Source organism: Echinops telfairi, unplaced genomic scaffold, assembly GCF_000313985.2.
Source record: "Echinops telfairi isolate 266 unplaced genomic scaffold, ASM31398v2 ScPeMD7_7410;HRSCAF=8448, whole genome shotgun sequence".
NCBI classification, from domain to species: Eukaryota; Metazoa; Chordata; class Mammalia; order Afrosoricida; family Tenrecidae; genus Echinops; species Echinops telfairi.
The window spans coordinates 2,980,688-2,993,332 of NW_022111310.1; the positions used below are offsets into that span (position 1 = coordinate 2,980,688).

A 12,645-nucleotide genomic window follows, 5' to 3' on the forward strand; every position below is an offset into this window, starting at 1 on the left:
CCTGCTAGCACTGAGATGTTTCCAATGCCACTGGATCCAAAGACTTTCTACCCACTGACCTGTGATCTACATTCGGCGTCATTGCATGTGTTTTGTGAATCCGAAGAGGACTTTATAGATTGGTATTGGACATATGGGCTAATATCGGACTTATGGCCTTGATCTGGACTGGGCTGGACTGTTTTCTCAATGTTCAGTTGCTCTTAGATATAAATCTCTTTCTTATACACATATATGTGTCCATGGATTTGTTTCTCTAGTCTACCCAGACTAGCACAACATCAGAGACATAAATATTAACGGCGATTATGATTGCCAATTTCACCACCTCCCCTTCCAGACATCCATTTTTCACCCCATCTTCCATGCAAGAAATGCGAGCCTCAGAGAAAGTCGCTTGCTCAGCAAACATTAGCCACTTATTCTCTACAATGGCTTATCTTGACCTTGTGGTAGGTACCTATGACCCCTATTCAGTGAATGAATGAAACAAACAAACAAACAAACAAACAAACAAACTCCAAGCCCCCAAACCAAAGGGGGCTCAAAGAAGGTAATTTGCATGTGGGAGGCCTGGGATTTGATTTGGACTTTGGGTCACCATACTACTGGGTAAACTCTAGTTGTCTTGTGAACCACACAGTTCACTCTTCCCATGGTTATTGATGAGTCACAGAAAACATTCTCCAACATGTGCCAAGAGCATGCCCTGAGTCTGCCTTTAGACCAGCCAAAAACCCTAAACTCACAAAAAGTTGTTACAACAATCTAAGACAGCGGTTCTCAACCTGTGGGTCGCGACCCCTTTGAGGGTCAAAGACCCTTTCACGGGGGGTCGCCCGATTCATAACAGTAGCAAAATTACAGTGATGAAGTAGCAATGAAAATAATTTTATGGATGGGGGGTCAGCACAACATAAGGAACTGTATTAAGGGTTGGGGCATTAAGAAAGTTGAGAACCACTGTTCTAAGAGGATGGGCCACACCTCAGAGGGTGCAGACCCCAGACTGCCCCCCCACCTCATTGCGTGGGGAGTCTCCATAGGGCAGGAAGGGAACCAGCGGCCAGAGGCCTGGGACTCACCGTGACCCCGAAGAAGTTGGTCTCGTTCATGGCATTGAGGATGATCCTGCCCAGGGTGTGGTCTGTGTAGTTGAAGTCCTGGATCCGCTGGTGCCGGCTGCCGGCGTGCAGGGCCCCCATGGCCCTCTGCAGCGTCTTCGCGATGACCCAGATTCCGTCGTAGGCGTACCCGTGGAACTTGCTGGGCCCCACGCCGGACCGCTTGTTGTTGTACTCTCTCTCATACTGCTGCGGAGTCTGCAAATCAAATGGTCCAAGACATGCCAAGTGAGAGCTCCGGGGACGTCAGGCACACGACGCCGGCAGCAGGGGTCCAGCATCTACTGAGCTGGGCCCGGGCAGGCGTGATCTCTTACTGGTTTTCTTACTGCTTTCCTTTTCACACGGCCCCCAAATCGACTGGCTGCCGAGGGCGTGCAGGTCGTGAGAGGCCTGGCTGAAACTGGAACCCTGGCTGGCTATGTGACTCTGGTGTCCACAAAAGCTGGAGGAGAGGGAATAAAACATCCCAACCAGCCCTGCCCTGGAGAGCTGCAGAGATTTGGGGCTGCAGGGTGGAGGGCAAAGGTCACGCGTTCAAACAGCTAAGTTGTGTAGCTCAAGCGAACCAACTATTCAGTAAAATATGGTCTATCTCCCTGCTGTTCCAAAGGCACCTTCCTAGGAGATTTGGTGGCACCGTGGGCTAAGCACTTCGTGACTAAAGGCAAGGTTGGTGGGTCAAATCCCTCAGTGGCCTTCTGCTCCGTCACATTGGGTCACTGGGAGTTGGGACGGACTCACTGACTGGCGACGACGAGTGATCTGGAAGGCCAGGTCCGCACTCGACATGCTTGGCTTCCTCAGAGCATTGAGTGGACACAGTCCTGGGGAGAGCCAGCCTGGCTTTGTGGCCCACCCTATTGCTGTCATCTCCCACCCCACCCCATCCAAGCCCTTCCACATCTCCTGTCCCAGCATCGGCAGCCCCCAGGGTCCCCTGGAGGCACAGAGGAGCCTCAAGAAGAAAGACTACTGAAGGGGACCCTCAGGCCCAGGAAGGAGCTCCAGCTGATCAGGTGGGGACACTGGGGCATGGTCTAGGGACAGCAGCTCGCAGCGGCCATGGCCCTGTGACCTCTGGGTTCTGAGCCCTGTGCGGGTTGAGCAAGGAGGTCCTAAGGCCTGGGGGTAAGCAGGCCAGGTGAGAGGGCCGGTATGGCTCTGACCTCTATCCCCTTTCTCTCTCCTGTCAATCACCCATGATACAGGAGTGTCTGCAAACAGCCAGCATTAAAGAGCACGCTCTAAACTCGACCCGGGGCTGATTGTTCAATTCTCCGTGATATGATTGAATGATCGAACTATTGAGTAATATGATATGCAAGCTACTTGCCAGTAAAACGGTTAGGGGAAGAAAATAAAAAAGAGTGTTGCTTTTCTTACACTGAGCTGAATTCCAGGAAAGAATTTCATCGATGATGTTAACATTCCGACGGTGGCTGCCAAGTAATGAAACCGCCTTGTGATTCCAGCCTTTGGAAAACCCTCCTTGGGGCAAATCCCACTGGGAAACCATTGCCTCTCCTGGCTTCATACTGAGAAAGCACTTAGAGATAGTCACCCCCTCACCCACCTTGTCCAACCTGACACACGATGGTCCTGAGGCCTGCCCACAATCGCTGTGTGTGTGTGTGTGTGCAGACAAGCCTTTCCCTGCACCTCTCTTAGGTCGTTCATCATTGACTTTTGGGGGCACCCTTGCTTTTCCTGTGGTCAATCTATGGGTAACCAAACAGTTGCCACCTCAACGCCTGTCAGGGGTACCATTCAGTGATATGGGTTACGGGATCATGTTGCTCACAAGAACTCATCGCTGCCCATATCCAAACTTTCCCATCGCCCTTCACAGAAGCATCGATGCCTCAGAAGCCGTAACTTTTCCTTCCGGCGCCCCCCCACCTCATAAGTGCTCTCTGGAAACCACTGCCCGATGCTGGGACTGGCTCCAGCACCCGAGATGGAGGTGAGGTGCAGCGGACCACCAGAGGCGGGCGGGATCCCTGGCTGGCACTGTGGGTCGGTGTCTTGCTCTTGGTTCACGGCTTTCATGGAGCGGGGCTGCCCAGGGCTGCCTTGAGTCCTGCATGAGTGGTGTCCCTCCCAACCTGACCCTGAGCAGCAAGGGACCCACCTCCTTGCTTTTGGTCTGTGGCCACGAGACGGCTCAGGCCTTCTCCTTTCGCCATTTCCCTCAGATATGGACCCCAGCCTGCCATCATCAATCCAAGAGCACAGCAGAAACTCCCTTCAGATTTGAGACCAGCATCCCAGTTAGTCACCCCGCCCCACCCCGACTTCCCATCGGGCTGGCTTCCACTGCAGTGCCATCATCCTGGGACACTTGCACATATGCTGGGGAGCAGGGAATGGCTCATCCCAAGAAGGTCTCTCCCATAAACCTTTGGGGCCCTTCGATTTCCTTGCACCTCACGCCTCTTCTGGAAAGCTCCGCTTGCTCACTGTATGACAATCCCAGCATTCACATCAACACCTGCCTCTTTTCAGGGAAGATTTCCCGCCCCCCTTACTGCCCCATCCTGCAACTTTTTTACGTCTCGGTTGCCTTGTTTGTCTGCCTCAGGTGTAATCCTTTAGTGCTGTCGGCTAGACATTGGTCTGCTTCGCTGCAGGTAGGCGGTGTGTGGTCCAAACCTATCGGCCACGCTGCAGGAGACAGGAGGCTGTCTGCTCCCACAGCGATATCCAGTCTCAGGAGCCCTGGATGGGTCATCGCAAGCCGGGACGGACTTGATGGCAGCAGGTTGGGTTTGCGGGTCCTTAAGCCTGTCAGCTTACTCCTGTGCCATCTGTTCTGAAGGACCTCTAAATCCTGTTTGTACTTCCTTCATACATGTTATTTTTAGATTAAATATGAGGTATCCCTAGTTCCTACTGTCTTTTAGTAAGTGAAAAAGAACCTTTAAAAGTGGCATTTGCTGAAACAAAATCAATGGTTTTGCCTCATGATTCAGCATTTCAGTTTAAAAGATGTATAGCCACGGCTTTTGGTACCAAAAAAGCACTTCTTTTACAAAGCCAAGGTTTCTCCAGGACTTTTCCAGATGCCAGAATGATCGAAAGCATTGGTTGTTTATAAAATGTGTCCTAGTGACTTTCCTCACATTTTATTTTTAAAAAATCAATCAATAACTGCATGGTTGGTTTGGGTTTAGATGTAAAACCATGAATATCAGTTATATAAAATATATTTAATGTGCCACTTGCGAGTCCGTATCTTTTTCTATCTTATAACATTGTTCTTTCTTCTGGGGTAGAAGGGCGGAGGAGGCGAGGAAATGAGGAATCTGGCTGTTTACCTCATTACGGTTGGTAGAGACTTGGACTACAGCACAGGTGTGGCCAAGCTCTGAAAGGTGACCTCATTCCTGCTGTCAGTGTGAGGAACCTGTTGAAGAAGTCATTGCTACTACATTATATCTAAGGCCATCCATCACTGTCCCCAGGTGAAGCCAGCTCCAATTTCCCCTGGACAAACAAGCACGGCAGGGAGAAAGGCTCTCACAATTGTCTGAGAAAGCAACCCTTGTCCTGAAAGCAGGTCTCCAATTACTCAGGACAGAAGACTCTCTTCCACTTGTAAAGCTGAAGCAAAGAGCTGATTAATTATGTATCCCGGAGACGAAAACTTTCTGAGAAAATAACCTGATACAGACAGTTCTCCATTTCCGGCATGTTGTCCTCAGCATATGTTTGAAAGGAGATTATGAGAATTTGGACCACATTTCCCCACAGGAACCACATTATAAACAGGGTTTCTGTTCCTAGACTAGTTCACCCCAATGTCCTCCTTCATGACGTGACTCAACTGCCCGGGTCTGCCACCCCAACAGAAACAGGCTGAGCCCTGCTTGCTGAAGGCGGCGGCTGTTGTGAGCTGACTGGTGACTGACAAAAAGAAACGTTCAATTTCTAATCCCCGGGGCCTGTGAATGCGCCACCTCATTTGGATGCACCGTACGGAATGAGGGTGGCGCTGAGTCCAATAATGAGGATCCTTACAGGAAGACTACTAGAAACACATAGGAAGAAGGTCATGTGACAACACAGACAGACATTGGAGTGATGTGTCCACAAGCCCAGGATAGCTGGCAACACCAGACGGTAGAACAAGGAAGGCAAGGATTCTTTCCCAGAGGCTTCAGAGTCAACCTGGACATGCTGCCACCTTGAAGTTGAACCTCCAGCCCCCAAAGCTGGGAGAGAATACAGTTCTGTGAGACATTGGTACAGCAGCCCTGGGAAACAAAGGCAGGACCCTTACGGACAGAAGAGAGGAGGAGAATGAGAAGGATTAACCCACCCCCTTCCACAGGCTCAGCTCAGCACCCCAGAGGCAACACTGGCAGAATTTCTCTCTAGCTTCCCACATAGGATGTTGGAATCACGGAGTCTCATTTGGAAGGCACCTTAGAGAATATTTCGTCTACCTGATCCTAAACTCTAGGTTTTAGATGGTGGCAGACTCACTGACACCCTCAGAATTAAGGATGCAATGGAGGGGTTACGCAGCACATTAAACAAGGCAGACGGTAGGTTCGTGAACCGGAAGACTGGATGGTTGTATATAATCATACTAAAACAACATGGAAAAGAAGAAATAAATGTAATAAATACATGGAGTCTGTTGAAAAGAGATAATATATGTATAATTGGTTTCCTAGTGTAGGCAGAAAACAACATTTAAAGGGTTACGATTCTAAGGTTTCCCCAGTATCAATCTACGGATTCTTGAAATTCTATGAATCTCTGTCAACTCTGATTAGGATAAAACCTGCCTTTGTCACAACACAGTAAAGTTGGTGTGGACCAAAGCTTTGAGAACATTTTAAAAGCAGCTGGAGAAACAGACATATTCCTTTCAAAGAGCAACAATAAAGCTGACAGTTGACTTCACAGGAACAATGGAATCCAGAAGACAATGAATGTCACTGTAAGTGCTACAATAAAATAAGACAATCTAAAGTCCTAGACTCAGTTAACATAGTCCTCAAAATGGAAGTGGAAGCAAATCTCAGATAAACAGAAACAGACCAAACTGACCTCTGGTAAACTCACACTGAAAGGCCAAAAGACCTTCTCAGTCAGAGAGAAACCCCCGAAGCAGAACAACAGAAAGAGGGCGAGAACGTGCAGGAACGAGTGTAAAGAACTGAGTAGATGTCAGTGAACAATGCTATTAGATCCAAGAACACCAAGGATGTTAAAGGCTTGAAGGCAAACAAGCGGCCATCAAGCTCAGAAGCAACAAAGCCCACATGGAAGAAGCACACCAGCCTGTGACACCAGCCTGTGTGATCACGAGGTGCTGAAGGGATCAGGGATCAGGCATCATCAGAACAAAAAATCTTACCGTAGTGAATGAGGTGGGGGAGTGCGGAGTGGAGACCCAAAGCCCATTAATAGGCCACTAGACATCCCCTTGCAGAGGTGTCTTGGGGAGGAGACAAGCCAGTCAGGGTGCGATGTAGCAACAATGAAAAATACAACTTTCCTCTAGTTCCTATATGCTTCCTCCCCCACTGTCATGATCCCAATTCTACCTTGCAAGTCTGGCTAGATCAGAGGATGTACACTGGTACAGATAGGAACTGGAAACACAGGGAATCCAGGGCGGATGATCCCTTCAGGACCAGTGGTGTGAGTGGCGATACTGGGAGCGTAGAGAGAGGGTGGGTTGGAAAGGGGAAACTGATTACAAGGATCTACATGTGACCTCCTCCCTGGGGGACGGACAATAGAAAAGTGGGTGAAGGGAGATGTAGGACAGGGCAAGATATGACAAAATAATAATTTATACATTATCAAGGGCTCATGAGGGAGGAGGGAACGGGTAGGAAAGGGAAAAGTGAGGAGCTGATGCCAGGGGCTTAAGTGGAGAGCAAATGTTTTGAGAATGATGAGGGCAATGAATGTACAAATATGCTTTACACAATTGATGTATATATGGATTGTGATAAGGATTGTATGAGCCCCTAATAAAACGATGAAGAAAAAAACCCACAAAAACAAAGACAAAGGACTTTTATTATCAGGCAGCAGGTGCTACACTAAAGTCTTGGTAATTAAGACAGTGAGATGTTGGTGCAAGGACTGGCAGATGGACCAATGGAAGAGAACTGAGAGTCTAAAACAGACCCACACCCATTTGGTTTTCAGGGTAACACTGTAGTTTGGGGTCGGGTGGTGATGGGCTTGAATATTCTTGAATGTGGGAAACTAACACTGAGGGAAATATGACAAGGACTATATTCCCTAACTTATCACAGAGGGAAGCTGGAAAGCTAGTATTCCACGGTAGGAAAGCCACCATTTTGCTAAGTTAGAGATAAAGTCCAAGTACATTATCCTGCTTTAAATATTGTTCCCACAGATTCTCCCTAACAGCTGTGCTGCCTTAACGTGTGCACACGGTTGATTTTATCTCCCTACGGAAGCAGGTATCCTATTGCTATCTCCTTCCACCATGTTACCCAGCTCCCTCACTCCTTCCCACAATGCAGGTATTAGGGCCTTCACCTGTGAGCTCAGGGACCTTAGTGCAGCTACCACCCACCTTGTGACGTATGTCACTACTGAATGTGCATGTCTGTGGCCACCTATAAATATCCCAAGACAGTAAAGACTCCCTCTTTCTCCTGCTCTCTCTTCTCCCTCCTCCACATGGACGACCAAGAGGGGCTGACGTGAGCATGCTACCATGCATTGTGTCTGACTCCTTTATTTTAGTCTCCCTCCTATCTTCTATGACCTTACTATGACCTTTATATATTATCTCTGTACAATTGCGCCGCCTTCAGACCCCTCGGTTGTTAGAGACCGGTTTCCTCTGACACCTGAATCATTAGTCTTTCAGAAAAAATCCTCAACAGGCCTCGGGCCATTCATGAAATCAGTGCCACATCAGTTCTAGATCTAAATGTGAAAGGTGAACTAAAGCCCTCTAAAAGACAAAATGGGGAAAAAAATCTCTATCCCCTCGGGGTGGACAATGATGCCTTCAGCAGGACACTAACAGTGAAGAGGAAGACTGGTCAATTGCACCCCAACAAAATGAAAACTTTCCACTCACCCAAATCCATCATTTACAGAGAAAGGGCAAGTCTAGAGGACGGAAGACAGGAGTACTATGTATAGCTATCAAAGAACCAACATTAAGAATATAAAAAATGCTTCCACGAATCAATCAAAACCAGAGAAGACAATAAGAAAATGAGAACAAGACTTGAAGAGGATATAAAACCAGCTAATAAAACTAGGAAAAGGCATCAACTTCACTGGTCTTCAGGGACACGCAAACTGAAACGATGCCGTCATACACCCACCAGACGAGTTAAAATTTAAAAGCTGACAATATCGGTATTGGGGTGAGAACCAACTGGAACTCCCCATCACAGCCAGGGGTGTGAAAATCAGTACAACCCCTTCGGAAGGCATGTGGTAATGTCCAGCAAGGCTGCAAACATGCATAGCTTCTGACTCTACTCCCGAGTATTACACACCAAGTGTGCACACACACTTGCCAAAACGCATGCCGAGAAACCATCCGGGAAAAGATGTGCAAGAATTCCATCTAGAAAACCAAAATCGCTTCCGAGAGAAATCAAAGAGCCGAACTAGATGCAAGGGGAGACAAACCCACGGACTGGGTATTCAGTATTATCAGGATGTCAATGTTCTCTAAGTCAGTCTATGGATTCAGTAAAAATATCGATAAGAAACACAGCAGCTTTGCGCATGTGTGTGTCAATTAATAAGCTGATGTTACCATGCATGAGGGAGCTTCAAAAAGTTCACGGGAAAATCCCATGTTCTTTTACATCTCTTGCCCCATAAACTTTCTGAAGACTCTTGTGTGTAGAAATGCAGAGCCAAGAATAACCAAGTGGTCATTTGATTTATGATAAGTCGGTATGGGAAAGGGTGGGCTTTTCAATAATGGCTGCTGGATCAATTAGACATCCCTATGGAAGAGTGTGGGAATCCTGCTGCTGACCTCACTTCTCTGCACCGAAGTCCACTGCAGACTGATTTTACAGCCGGCTTGCTAGAGGGCAGCAAGACAGAGGAGCCCTCGGCAAGGTGCATTGACACCGCGGTTGCATCCACGCGCTCAGACACAGGAACAATTGTGGGGACCGCACAGGACCGGGCAGCGCTTAGTCCTGTTGCTCACGGGGTCACTGTGGGTCAGGACCAGCTCAGGGGTTCTGAACCCTAAGAACAACTTACATATAAATGCGAAAGGTAAACCGGCAAAGCTCGTACAAAACAAAATGAGAATGGTTTATTAAAGACCTTGGGGTGAACTTCATGAAAATACTTTCTTCTCCTTGAAAAACACCAACTAGGGCACATCCAGGTAGCTAAAGACAACGGAGGCTGTGTAGTAATTAATCTCCCCCACGCTCCATCCCCCAAACTGCTCGTAGATGAAATAGCATCATAGCTACAAAAATTGTACACAAAACCACACTCTCCCCCATCCCTGAAGACAGAGAATATTGAAGCAGCAAAACGGCCAAGTGACAGAGTGAGCTGAACAACGGCCAGCACAACAGTCCCGTCACGCGCGCACGGGTGCACGCTCTCGTGGCAGGCAAAGGCAGCCTGAGACGGTGAAGGGACAGAAGGCGGGTGTGAAGGAAGGGCAAGCTGCAACCAGTTCCTACCAGAAAGACCAGTCCACTCCTAAGAAAACCGGACTGCTCCAGTCCTATGACTGGACAGGTCTGAGCACTTACTAGAGAAAGGGAATTTCAAAGTCCATTATTTCAAGCAGGGGTCCCCAAACTACGGCCTGCGGGCCACATGTGGCCTGCCGAGGACATTTATCCGGCCCTCCGAGTGTTTTGGCCAACACTGCCTGTCCTGCTTCGCAGCCGACTCGTCCAGTGTGCATAGGAATTTGTATAGTTTTTTTTAACTATAGTCCAGCCCTCCAACGGTCTGCAGTGAACTGGCCCCCTGTTTAAAAAGTTTGAGGACCCCTGATTTAAAGGGTCTGATACCATACAGAGGGCCAGGCCTGCAATGAAACAGGCACTGTAGAAAAGGTCAAACATTACTTCAGGGGTCCTCAAACTGTGGCCCGCCGAGGACATTTATCCGGCCTGCCAGGTGTTTTTGCCCGTTTTGTTTTTTAACTTCAAAATAAGATATGTGCAGTGTGCATAGGAATTTGTTCATAGTTTTTTTAAACGATAGTCCGGCCCTCCAATGGGTCTGAGGGACAGTGAACTGGCCCCCTGTTTAAAAAGTTTGAGGACCCCTGCGTCTACTTAAAGCCACAGATTAAATTTAAAGGGACAGTCTCCTAAGTACCTCTGGCTTCTGAAAGAAAAAAGGCAAATAATAATAATAAAGGAAGACTCAGTTGGTGGGACGGGGGAGGAAAGAAAATATGGGGAAATGAATTTCTTTCCGCATCAAAGACAAGCCGCCGAATCTCAACACTGAGAACCACTCTTCACCCACAAAAGCAACCCAAGGAGCCAGAGAGAAATGAAAAGAGCCAGAGAGAAGGTTGTAGGGATGGAAGAGACAGGTCAAAACGTAATAATGCTCACATAATGCTCACATACTAGGAAACACTCCCCCCCGCCAAACAGCCCCCAAACTCTTGGCATTTCTGAAGAGAAAGCCCCAAACAACGGAGCAGAGATCGCTGCTCAACCGTTGTTCAAGACGAAGCTGCAGAATTAGAGGAAGACCTGGCTGGCTGCACACAGAAAGGGTCCCCGGGCATCGGGTCGAAATGACCGGTGTTTGCCGTCCTCCCTTCCTGCCTGCCTGTCTGGAGTGTGGAGGGTGCTGTCATCAGAGAGGGGCCCCAGGGGTGGTCCTTCTCTCTGCTCCTCAGTTTCTCCATCTGCACAATGGTGAGGCTGGCAAGAGCCCATTGCTTGCTAAAAAGCTACCTCTGCTTGTCTTCACGGGCACTGGCAGGGCCCGGAACACGAGGGCCCTGAGCCACTCGGGTGGACCAACACGAACTCAGACTCAGGAAGCAGGTCTGGATGCTCCAGGACTTCCGCCGACAGCGGCTTCTGGTGGTGGGGATGCTGACTTGTGGTCAGATCACAACCAGAGATGCTTTATTTGGCTCCCAGTCCCGTCCTCTTTCCACAAGAGCACAGGCGGGGGCAGGCCGTGCCCGGGGCCAGCGCTGTGGGGTGGCAAGGAATGGACTCGCTCCAGGCTCAGGACCGAAGCCAACAACACTGAGTAACCCAGAGAGTAATATTTTAGCGTAACGTTGAAAAATAACCAATAAGGAAAAAAAGGAAACCCCTGGTGAACAAAATTTTCTATGAAGAGACATCCAGAGGGGGGAGTCTTGGGGGGTGGTGAGGAGGTAGGTCATGGCAGGGCAGCGCCGTGTCCTGTTTGATTTAACGCAAATGCGTACATTTTTCTTATCATGAGCTTGTATGTGTGTGTTAATTTTGACTTAACAAATTAATGCCATCTTGAGACTCTGGGCACCCCTTGGAATTTTGCTCCTAGTCTCAGCCCTTGGGGCTATTTAGTATGGAGGATGGACGCCTCCAGCGATGTGGCCAGTGCTCCCAAAGCTATGAAGGGCTATGAGTGGGAGAGGGGCCAGCAGGCCCTGCCCGGGCTCAGCAGGACTGGGTAAAGGCTCAGAGGGACTGTCAGGGAAGCCGTGGGAAGGATTTGAGAATGGGCTTGGAGACAGGAGAACATGTTCTCGAGGGCAGCCCAAGCCCCGCTGATTCCCCGGATGATGTCAATGATTTTGGAACTGCAGGATCATGTAAGAGACTCTGCCTCTTGCCTCAAAGACCCCAGGGACAGGGGTGGGGACTCCTGCAATGGCCTCTGCCCCCGTGGCCAGGCCCCACCCCCGAGGCCCACGAGGGGGCCGCTGACCGTTCTGGGGTGCAGTGAGGAGCCCGAGCACAGCTCCAAAGTGTCCACTGAGAAACAGGCCAACCTCCTCACCGACCCCCCCCCCATTTTTTTAAATAAAGAAAGTTTATGATCTGATGAATGTTGTTATAAATGTCAAACTATTTCCCTCGAAAAATATCTCGAAACATGATCTCTCTAAATCACATTCCTGTGTACAGCTTTGCATCCCTGATGCCACCCCGACTCGCAGGGCAAACCCCAGGCTCCTGAGAGCAGGTGTTCCAGGCCCTGTCCCGACACTTGGGGACCTTGCCCCACTTAGCTGCTCAGATCCGGGCACAATGACTTCAGCCTTCAGTCCCCCGGTCTTTCAGTGTAGTCATTATACCATCTGTCTTATTTTGGTGAATGTGTGTGTGTTTCTCATACTTGATACTATTTTTAGATGAAAACAAGGGGTACCCTTGGACACTAAGTCTTCTTTAATAAACTAAAAATAACTTTTAAAAATAGCATTCACTGGAATAAAATGAATTGCCAGTTGTTTCTACTTACTATTGAACAGCTTGATGTTTTGATATGTATTAAACCTATCTTTCCACTTTTTCTAACCAGAGGCCCC

At 48.8% G+C, this 12,645-nt stretch overlaps 1 protein-coding gene across 1 annotated transcript in view; it reads right to left on the minus strand.

The window, feature by feature from the left end:
- Positions 1 to 12,645, minus strand: part of GABBR2 (gamma-aminobutyric acid type B receptor subunit 2) — a 265,401-nt gene that overhangs the window by 142,555 nt on the left and 110,201 nt on the right. The window contains exon 6 of the mRNA XM_004711077.2: positions 1,086 to 1,322. Coding sequence (XP_004711134.2) covers positions 1,086 to 1,322 — 237 coding nt within the window. The remainder of the gene's footprint in view (positions 1 to 1,085; positions 1,323 to 12,645) is intronic.